The sequence below is a fragment of the Dermacentor andersoni genome, chromosome 2 (assembly GCF_023375885.2).
Source record: "Dermacentor andersoni chromosome 2, qqDerAnde1_hic_scaffold, whole genome shotgun sequence".
Classification (NCBI taxonomy): domain Eukaryota; kingdom Metazoa; phylum Arthropoda; class Arachnida; order Ixodida; family Ixodidae; genus Dermacentor; species Dermacentor andersoni.
Window position 1 is genome coordinate 56,118,958 of NC_092815.1, and position 11,730 is coordinate 56,130,687.

Genomic DNA, 11,730 nt, shown 5'->3' on the forward strand with positions numbered 1-11,730 from the left:
CACGCTTAGCTCGACGGAATGTGCGACTACAGCTTACGTTATAGTAACGAGGTACGTGGCATGCTCAGGGGCGAAATCCGGAAGTGGCTCCAGTATAGGCACAAGCTACAGCTGGACAGAGTGTCGAGTGCCCCTATATAGCCTATACTTAGTGAAAATATTTGGCTAGTCTGCAGGCTCACTGCTGCCTTCATCGACCTTCACCTGTATCACGACCTTGATTTAGCCTCGCCGATGTTTCCGAGCAGATCATCATGACGGTTAAATGGAGAGGGGGGCGGAAGGGCTACCATAGCTACTGCGGTTCCGGACCCGGGGTCCGGACTCTCCCGCACATTGGCGTTTCATAGGTGCAACCCCGTTCTGTGGCGGTTACGAAAGAAATTAGCGTCGTCGCTACGAGTGTTTGTTGCAAAGGAATAAATCAGCCTTCTGGGACGCCTACATTCATTCTTTAAACAGGAAAATTTCGTTCTAGAGGTTTTTGCTCTACAGGTGCTCGCAATACACATGGTAGATATGAATTCGGCCGGGTCCTTCCTTCTACAGGTCATTTCACTGTAGAGGCGTTCCACTGTATACATCCTGATCGAGATTGCTGAATAGAACGTATGAACAGTGTATTAGTTAAAGAGAAATTAGCTAGTTTTACATGGCCTTCGAGATGATGGCGTTGCGCTGTTGCAACAGGGCATGCTGTGAGGTCGCTGCCGGTTCTGAAACAAGCAAAACGTGAGTTTCGGACAAATCCGTTGCTAAGTGAAAGCCAATACCCTAACATTCATTGATACCAGTAGCAGGGCACATGGCATCTCTCTCTCTCTGCCTCTCTCGCAGCAATCTCGAAGTCCATGCTTTTTTTTTTGTACTAAAGGATAGGCATGGCAGGTGCCGGAAGGAAAGGTGATAATATAAGTTGTGATAGATTGATCGCAATAAACGTTTTGAGAACAACTACAACAACATAACAGAACAGCAGAAATGCATCTTGAAGACATTACCTATGCATTTCCTCTTCTTTCTTTTAGCCATTCATTTTTGTTGGCGCGCATCTAGTCAATCCAATCCACTAGCTAGTTTATCAATGAGTTTCGTTAGGCGTTGGTTTCATAAATGTTTTTCTAAAACGCGAAGTTCTTCCGGTTCTGTGGCTATAGCTTGCATTTGCTACTTTTGTGAAGTATTAATATGCTAAAGTAATACACAATGCTTGAGCCGCTACTTTGCGCTCTAGACAAGAAGAGAATCGTTCTTGCCAGTGCATCACCACGACGAAAAGAGATACTCAACATGCTGGTCAGTTCCGCGCGCAATACGACGCTTTTAAGCAATACGGGTGTCGCACAGTGCACTTTAGATCGCGGTCAGCCTGATTCGGATTGAATTTCTCCGTCGCGATTGGCTCATTTGTGCTGACTACGGGAGGGAGCCACTCGCGGTCGGGAATTTCGATCCGTATCTCGGGCTCGATCGCGATTGAAAGCGGCCGTGTGACACCGGTAACAGATCCGTCTATGTTCGCTCGTACTTGACTGATACATACTGAATGCAACATGCGTACCGATGTGGACACCTGAACTGCTAAAGATGTTCTAGTGGAGGTGTGCAGTGATGATTTCTATTATCTGAACTATCTCAAGCTCCTCGGACGCTTGCTTTTATTATTAGTGTGGTTTTGGTCGGTTATTTTCTGGGACATTGTTTCTTAAATTTGGTGGTTTACTAACGACACAGATGCTGTTATAGGGCTTTCGTTACGATGTCGTGGCTTCCAGCTTCGAGGAGAATCTCGACAAGCATGCATTTGCCACTCCAGCCGAATATTGCGTGCGAACGGCTGAAGGCAAAGCAAGAGATGTCGCCAGAGTCCTTCAACAAAAGAATGTAAGTGTTTTGTTTTCCTGTAAATGTTCTACAAGGATGGAAGTGTTGTTCTTGAACTTAACACAGAATACCATAATGCTTTATAAGGTGGGGCTCGTGTCATCATAAATGTGACTCCCTTTAGTGTTTTGCCTTTTTCTTCCACCGTAAGATATAACTTGTCGCCCGCGTAAGAGAAATAAACTGTGAGCATTTTAGACAAAGGAAATATGTTTGCTTTTCTTTGGCAACTTATATTGGGTACAGACGGAGTCAACTGCCATAATGTGAAAATTATGTATTTTGTCCGATAAGCCACTTAATTTCTTTCTCTATGGCCACTTCTTGAGCTCTGTTTGTGTATTTAGATTGTGTAGGCAAGTGGTACGTCTTAATTATGATCGTGATAAGAATGGCTGGATATATGTTGCTCTGCCGAGCATAAAACATCTTTTTCCGCTGTAGAGTTATATACATACTTCTAAGGTGTTATGGCTTCATTCTGATAAATTTTTTGAACATTAATGATATCCTCATTATGTAAATGCACTCAACTTTCGTAGAATAAACACTAATGGAATATGCAGAGCTGGTTGAAATTATGTTTGAAACTATCACGTTTGGATGGTATAAAAAGCAGGTGCACCTACTGTGCCTCAACAGGCTTGAATTCAAAGGAAGGATCAAATTGACTGCTATTACGTTTTCAAATGTTGACTTTACTAAGGAATGCACAATTGCTGAGGAAAATGCTTATTTTTGTTGCCTTGTAATGACAAAAATCTTTTTTTTCTCTGAAGGAAGCTGTTGATTTGGTGATTGGTGCTGACACAATTGTTGTGAAAGGCAACAGTCTGTATGAGAAGCCCAAGGACAGCAGTGACGCAGAACGTATGCTTAATGAGTAAGTTGTCTTTGCTTATAGTGTAGTGCCTTCTGGTAAGGTGGTGGAGGATTGTGCAGCTTTTGACAAAGGACTGTTTGTATGTTCAACATCTACAGGTGATGAAGTACTGAGCAGGTTAAAGAAACAATCGTTAATTAAACTTATAAATATTAATTTGGTTCCATTTCATTTCATTGAACAAGTCATAACAATTCATTGCGAGCAGCACCACTGCTTCTGCATGCATCCTGTGGTTCTCGATTTGGGTCCTTGTCTTTGGTGGTGCGGCTCACAATGGCACAATCAGTAAATTGGCAGTTAGCATTACACTGGAGACCTTTGTTAATATCAGATTTGTACATGTTACAGAAAAAAGTAAATAATTGCAATTACAATTCATTCAAAAGTGTAATTATTACAATTAACAATTACTCTTCAATAGGTGTACGGTAGCGCGATTAAAGGACGGGACAAAAGAAGACACACAGGGGCACACACAGCGCTAACTTCCAACAATGTTTATTATCGAAAACCAGGTCCTACTTATACACTCAGCCAAACTGAGTTACAGCTACGTGAACAGATAATCTATCAGATCGAAACACTTTTGGACGTAATATGTTAAGCTATGGCGCAAAAATTTCAGTTCTTTTTCAGAGAGAGCCAATGACGGTTTGCTGATACATGAATCCCCTAGGGCATCAATCTGCTCGGCTTCTATTATGAGTCTAGTGAGTTCGCACTTATTTCTGCCAGTAATAGTTGTTGATTTGAAGAGAGGGGAGCACTTATGTTGCTTACAATGAAGGGAGAGAAACCCATCTGATACAACTTTGTCGACTTTATTTTTGTGTTCGCACAGTCTATCGTTAATGCATCTGCCCGCCTGTCCGACCTAATACTTCCCACATGATAAGGGTATACGATATATAATTCATGTCTTACAATCTCTAAACTTCTTCCTGTGTTGAACTTGGCAGGTAGGAGCACTTTCTTTCTTTTCTGGTCTTGTTTTCCTGCACAAGCTGATTAGTTTGTTAGGTGCAGAAAAAACCACATCAGTGTTACCTTGGTAGGCAATTTTCTTTAAGTTGTGTGACAACCATTCAATCAGCTTGTGCAGGAAAACAAGACCAGAAAAAAATGAAAGTGCTCCTAGCTGCTAACTTAAACACAGGAAGAAGTTTAGAGATTGTAAGACATTAATTATATATCGTGTACCCTTATCATGTGGGAAGTATTACATCAGACAGTCAGGCAGATGCATTAACGATAGACTGCGCGAACACAAAAATAAAGTCGACAATTGTATCAGATGGGTTTCTCTCCCTTCATTGTAAGCAACATAAGTGCTCCCCTCTCTTTGAATCAACGACCATTACTGGTAGAAATAAGTGCGAACTCACTAGACTTATAATAGAAGCAGAGCAGATTGATGCCCTAGGGGATTCATGTATCAACAAACCGTCATTGGCTCTCTCTGAAAAAGAAATGAAATTTTTGCGCATGGCTTAACATATCACTTACAAAAATGTTTCGCTATGATTGATTGTTTATCTGTTCACGTGGCTGTGACTCATGTTGGCTGAGTGTATAAGTTCGACCTGGTTTTCGATAATAAACATTGTTGGAAGTTAGCGCTGTGTGTGTCCCTGTGTGTCTTCTTTTGTCCAGTCTTTTAATCGCGCTACCGTACACCCCTTGAAGATGCATTACTAACAAGTCATGTTGCAACCCTCGATAACAACTGCTGCCTCAGGAGAATAATTGAGCAATTACTAGAATGCAATCAATTACTTTTACGTTATTTTCAGTGTGTCCTCTGCTGCCCTTTGCACATTGGTTATCTTCATTGACAATCATTCTTCAAAATTTTAATCAGTCTCCTTCCCTTCTTCTTTTTGTAAAGACACCAGCAGTGACACTTAAAACTTAATGTGTGCGCTGGAGTTAAAGGCGGAATTGTATCGTACAAATACCATGCATACAAGATTGTTGTCGCACAATGGCGCTATGCTTGTGTCTTTGTCTTCTGTGAAGCTCAGTGTTGCTGGGGCTCGAAGAAGGCGCTTCCAGTGGGTCCAGTGACAAGCTGAAAAAATTTACTATAGTTGATTACCTAGCATCAATGTCTGATGTGGCTATTCCTCTCGAACCATAGCAGTGCTGGTTCAAATTGTTGGCTAACATCTGGTGAAGTGCTAATATCAGGAAACAAGTACTATGCACTTAGATTAGCCTGTCTGAATGTGCGCTTCCACGAGGCAGCTCCACGGCATGACCGCAGGTGTTCTGTGCTATAGTTCCTACCAAATGCAAGCGCTCAAAGCTGCATACCCTGTTACAGCTTGTCTCATCAATAAAGGAACTAGTTACATGTAATTAGTTACTGAAAAGAGTAATTGAATTACAGTTAGTGTTACTGTGTAAGTTAGTAATAGATCAATTACAAGACTACCAACAAATGTAATTGATTACAAGTACTTAGTCACATGTCATTTGTTATGTACAAGCGTTGTTGAGATCTTACATAACGCTTGTTAATATCCTATAAAAATGTATTAATGTGCTCAGAATTCAGCTTTGTTCAAGGTTTTCATTGTTATCTAGTTACTGACAGAAGTAGTCGGCAGTTGCTAAAGGAATTCTCACTGCCATGGTTCTTACCAAGCCATTACAATATTTTCTACAATCCAAAGAAGAGCTCCTGTTCATGATTTTTTGAAAAATAAACAATACATCAGGATGAATTGCAAAAAAAATATGCTTGGTGGCTATTGATGATAAAGCACATAGTGATTTTCTGTGTAGGAATTTCATGTACAACTTAAATATGTAAAAATTACCTGTGTGCTAGCTTTGCATTCGTTGCTTGGTCATGGTGATGTAAAGGAATGAAATTGAAACATGAAATTGGTACATAGCCATGGCTAAAGCAATGACAAATTTGACAGTACAGGAGTTGTTTGAGAAGTGACATTAAATTTCTTTTGCCTTACTGTGGAGCACAAATGTGGCTAGCAGAGAAAGGTTGATAGATCGTAGGTGAGAAACCTAGTGTATTATTATGTCATTGGAGAAAGGTTGACAGATCGTAGGTGAGAAACCTAGTGCAAGATTATGTCATTAATCCATTTAATACAGGTATGTAAATGCCACATCTTGGCAAGCTTGGTGAACAATGGTCAGCTTTTGTTGTTTGTTTACTCTTTGTAACCACTGTGTAAGTCGATGTTTGCATTATTTTCTTGCCTAAGGCTCAGCGGAGAAGTGCACAGTGTTCAAACAGGTGTGGCACTTATTTATCGGTGTAAAGATGGTAAGTCATTGTCACGACTCGACATAGCTATTACTGTGTTCACAAAAGTGCGTACAAAATTCAAACTATCTAATCAAGTTCATGCAGGAGGGAAAAAGTTTACTGTGACTCTTCTGGTGCATCCCCAGATTCATGTGGTATGAGAATTTGGAGCCTTCGATTATGGCATCCCTCATAACCCACCGTGCAGCTTTGGGATGTTAAATCCCACAATCGAACCTTTTTTTAATTTGAGCTCTTCACAAGGATTGAAATGAGGCTTTCTTAGTGAAGTACAACTTTCTTTACTACAAGCACATAGTTATAATTACCAGACAGAATTGGAACTTCTATGATTTCCTGAAAAATGACTGCACTGAAGGATGTTACCATGGTGTCGTGTTTTTTTACACCACAGCTGGAATGAAAGTACAGAGTCACTTAACAAATCTGAAGTTAAATGCTGTATATGTTTCTGCATGTTATGCAGCAAGATAGCTTACCCTGTGCTTATAATGTAGTGCACAGGCAAATTGTTTGTTTTGGACAACATGGGACTAAGTTTTATTTGGGTAGCACACAAAAGCCAGTGACAAAGGTGAGACAGGGATACACTTAATGCTATGTGTGACCTTGTTTATTCTTTGTCCTTTTTGTTGTTTGTGCAGCGTGTTGGAACAAATTTTTTTTGTTTTGGTTTTCACTGAAAAGAGTTTTGTTTCAGTTCTGCTCAGGAATGAAAAAAAAAAAAAAAGATCTGTAACAGTTCATAACGGCTTTTGTTCTCATGAAAAAATTGTTTTCATTATGATCAGTGCCTTGAATCAAGGCACTGAACATAATGTCAATAGCAGCAGGTCACCGAGTATACTCGCCGAAATGTGAGACTACTGTTCCGATAAAAAAAACTGAAACGAACATAAATGAGCGATAAAACTTCGGTAACAAAGCGTTGTACCCGTAGAAAATGAAACAATAAGCTCTTCTGCGAGCATGCGCTGGGTCTTCTGCGAGCATACGCCGATCTGCCATTGCACCGAATGACAGGCTTAGATTAATGGAGTGCTCGACCGGCTATCGCTTGCACTGTCCCTGCCTGAAATGTGCGCCAACGCTGATGTTGCCTGATGCTTTGGATTGCTGACTTTCCCCTTGAACCGAAAACTGATCAAAAATATTTCGGCTTCGCTCTAAAACAAAATAATAAATAATGTTTTGGTTACGTTTTGTTCCAGTCAAAAATGTTTAGTTTTTTTTCGTTTTCGTTCTGTTCTGATGCACTGTATGTGTGTTATTCACATCAAATCACTCATTACCAACACTCCCAAAACCTATGCTTTAGGAATAAGAACCGTTTGGACAGCTGAGGCAAATTCTACATACGACTGCATCACCCGACTTATGCAGCAGGATGAACTATTGAATTGAGAATTACTGAGAGAGATATTTAATTGCAAATTTCTTGACCGCTGCCCACATTAAGTCGTCCGTCTCAAGGAAACCTACTGTGCTTTTCAGACTTCTGATGCTTTTCTAGAACTATATTTCTCATGTCTTTTGCCCTATGTCTATAGTGACTATTTTTCTGCTTAAGATTTCAGATGTGTGACCTTTCATGAAACAACTGAGGTTTTCATGGCTCCTATGTCACAGGAAATTATCAAAGCATACGTACATACGGGAGAGCCACTGTGAGTATTTTGGTTGGGTTATATCCTTGTTTTTGATTTCTCATTTAAGCACTCACTGCATCATGCCTTACATATTCTCACATGTACAATATCTTTTACAATGGTAGAGCTATTATAATGAGACCAAGAGTCAGCAGAATGCACAGCTCACTCAGACTCACTTACAAAAAATATATTTCAGCTTAGGGCTCACTCGGACTCAGTTGGGCTCATGAACATCAGACTGAGTTAGGTCTGACAAAGGCTCGCCAAAATCTGACCTCACTGAACTAACTTGAACTCACTTACCTAAACCATACTCAGGTGGGCTCACTCAGAATTGCACAATTATGAACTGATACTTGCTTAGATTCGTGAAATCACAAACTTACTCAGGCTTACAGGCCCACAGACTCAACCCTGTATTCTTCAATGATCCTCACTCAACTCCACCGAACCTGAGCACAGTGGCACCCCTCAACTAAAGAAGACAGTATGATTTTCAAGAATTGCTGTCGAGTGTCAAAGACGGGCAGTAACAATTTCTATTGAGGAGCGGTGCTGGTGCCCACATTGTTGAGTCGAGGTGGATTGCTGAGGGAAGGAACATTTTAGAATGTTAGGATCAGACCAAATTTGCAAGTTTTTATCTCACACAAACTTGGCACCGGTGACGGTCAGGGTATTCGCTTAATTAAGATTCGTATCTATATGTAATGTTAGAGTCGGCAGGTTGCATTGGTCTGCTGATGACTGTGCAAGAGATCTAAGTGTGCATATGAGCTCACTATTACCAGGAAGTTCAGACAGTGCACGCATTGAAACAAAATCATGTGTAGCAGTAATGTTTTCTGAGGGTATTAAGGAAAGGTCTTAGTGCATCGAAGTTCATGCTTAGTTTATTCTGTAACCTGGTTTCTGGCAAGTTTCGTTGAATTGGCAGAAGCGATTTTTCCACATTCTCATTCTGGTTCCCTTATATGTCATTCATGGATGTCGAGAGTCAGACTGACTTGCTATTACCTGTGTTTTAAGCTTGCACGTATTCGCTCAGTCTCACACAATCTCCAGTTCACTGGGATTCACTCAAGACTCGCTAGCAGGACGAAATGGTACTCACTTAGAAGGGCCCCATATTGGCTCACTGAGGCTCATTTGGACCCAAATTAACAGCTGGTTTTGTGTCTGTATGAGTTTGAGTGAGTCTATTCAGCAATGAGTTTGCTCATATATGCTTATACTTGAAATGCCACCATGGTGTAAGATATGTATTTTTATGTATGGAAACAGCGCAACAACTGCTGGTGTGAGTGCTTGTGTATAACATTTCTACAAGGTTCCCTTAAACCAATAATTCACAGCACCACATAATGAAAGAGGCACAGCTGGCTTATTCCAAATCTTTCTTGAACATGTTTCTCAGAGATGTCGGCAGATGTGAGTGATGTACAGTCAGCTTGGCTGCAAAACAACTAAACCAAGTGGATGCAACATGATGCTGCACTCAACACTACAGTGGAACATGGCAGTGGAACACAGCAGCAGATGGGCAGCATTCTGCCCACCGTAGTTTTACTATCTGCTACTGGCCTGGGCATTTGTGTGCACACCCACTTGCGTTCCCGCTGAGTGGTGTGCAATTTCTTACAAAACACCAGTACAGTGCATATTTCTCATAGAAAAGCATTTGTGCTTCTTATGGGACAGACCTGTGGTATGATTGGAAAATTACGTCATGGTGTCGGGCTTCTTGAGCGGAAAGAGGGTCCATGCGTCTCTCTGTTTACATTATATGTGAGAGCAGTGTTCCGGGGAAACATTACTATGTTAATGGACTTGGCGGCGGCAGCTGAAATACATATTTTACAGCCACACTCCTATGTAAACATTGAGAGGCCATGGCATATTCACTTCACAATTTCGAACCAGGAAACATTATCAGTCCTTCCTGCAAGGCATGCCATCCACACCTAGAAAGTTTTTTTTACCCCATGATCAAGAAAGGGGTGGCGGGGGGGCACATGTTTCCTTTGTCTTTGGCATTGATAATAAAATACATTGTGTCTCTATCCAGAAGTCATAAGAGATGTAATGTCGTTTTCTGTTTCTTATTTTGTCACGTTGCAGGAGCGAACAGAACGCAAAATTAAGTGCGACTTGCAGTTGGTTCAATATGCCTATGCTTTAGAAATTTCAAAAACAGCAGTGTTTTGAAAATTTTAGGTGCCATACTTATGGTACAGAACAAGCTTGGTTTCGACTTCATGCAGTGATAAAGCTGGAGCCTACGCAATCCAAGGCAAAGGAGGAAGTCTGGTGGAGAAGATTGTTGGTGATTTCTACAATGTTATGGGCTTCCCTCTACACAGGTTCTGCAAGGAGCTTGGTGACCTTTATGCAAGACTTGACAACGTAAAATAAAATTATAGCACTTCGACCAGAGCAAAATGTGCACATATATATGAAGGATGGGGCGGTGGGGTTAAGGGGGTGTGCACCCACCATTCAGATGACCACCCGTCATTTCACTGCTGGCAGTGTAAAGCCAGAAAAGGGCTGTTTATCACGTTTATGTAAGATATGTCTCTTGTGGATTTCGTTTACGATTTAGAAAAGTTGGCATCTGGGTGTGGCACGTGCATCAATGCAATGTTACTCTTTGGAAGAAATCTTGCTCAGTTGCGCTGTGAAGCATTGGCTATATTAGCTGCCTGACGTTGCATTTCAGCAGTACCTGATGACGTGTATGCATCTGCTGAGAAGGCAGGTAATGAAGAGCATCAACTGCTCTTAAAAGTGGGTGTCAAGGGAAATAAATTGCTTGCAGTATCTTACAGGGACCCTAAATAAATGATTTGTGCTGTTTGTAAATTGCCCTTCTACTATACCAACAAAGCCACCCTTACCTTCAGAAGAGGCTTGGTGCACCAGAAAATATGTAAAAATTAAAGATTGGTGGCACCACCGCCTTGAAGTACCTGCACCAGCTCGCTGTGACATAAATCCTAACCGCGTCTTTTCAGGCCTAGTTAAATTTTTTATCAATAAGGGTAGCCTTCTGTAGATATAGATGGTCCAAAAAGTGAATTTAGCTAGTTTTAAAAACTTTTACTGAGCTTTCAGTGCCTAAATACAAAAAGATACCTTGAAATGATCTAAATAGTGAGTGACATACCAGCTTTTAGGTTTCGGCTCGAGAAAAGAATGATGAAACGTTCTTTCTTTTTCTATTTTAGTAATGAATCCATCATGGCGAAATTAAGAAAAATAGAATTTTAAAGGAGTAATTTATGGGCCTATTGAATTTGAAGGGAATATGTTGCATGTTGGCAATAAGAAGGTCGTGATAAATATTGCCCTTGAAACGTACCATGACAGTCCCAAAAAGGCAGGATCAACGTACACTATAATGTTTGCCACAAGCATTATTGAAGTCTGCTTAACTCTTTCTGTACCATGGGGAAAAATAGGTGTTTTTTTGCAGGTTACGCCGATATATTTTTCTGTAGATACTACTGTACTCATTATTTTATAATACATAAACAAAAAGCAAGATGAATGCACTCTTCACGCATAAAAGCTTTATTAACGAGATGTATATCATAAAAGAGATATAAATTGCCAAAATCAAAATTGTGGGATAAAATTGAACAAAGTTCGTAATGACACGCTTGTATCTACTAAGAAAAAAATGCTACAAGAATTATGAGATATACAAAATGTATTGCCGTCTAATAGGCACCACACCCCCCCCCCCCCCCCTCCCCCAAAAATAAAAATTACCATTCATCAGTTTTTTTCTACTAAAACAATGTAAGTGCAAGCGGTACAGTTTGGCGTGCCAGGCTGCGGCCGTCGATATTCCGGGCTGGCTTGCGTTGTCGTCGCTCTCAGTCAGAGTCCGACGAAAAAACAGCATCCCCAGACTCGCTGCTGCCCGATCCACCGAGAAAATCAGCCGCAAACGTAGCAGAATCGCGAGATTTAGCTGTGATCTTTCGAAGCGCGCGCGC

At 40.9% G+C, this 11,730-nt stretch overlaps 1 protein-coding gene across 1 annotated transcript; it reads left to right on the top strand.

Moving 5' to 3' along the window:
- The first annotated feature begins 1,066 nt into the window (after positions 1 to 1,066).
- On the top strand, positions 1,067 to 11,471 carry LOC126542267 (probable bifunctional dTTP/UTP pyrophosphatase/methyltransferase protein). Its single transcript, XM_050189261.3, has 6 exons — positions 1,067 to 1,296; positions 1,747 to 1,884; positions 2,664 to 2,767; positions 6,007 to 6,068; positions 7,642 to 7,738; positions 9,988 to 11,471. Exons 1-6 carry the CDS (start codon positions 1,207 to 1,209, stop codon positions 10,136 to 10,138), a joined length of 642 nt encoding a protein of 213 aa, XP_050045218.1. The 5' UTR covers positions 1,067 to 1,206; the 3' UTR covers positions 10,139 to 11,471.
- The last annotated feature ends 259 nt before the right edge of the window (positions 11,472 to 11,730 follow it).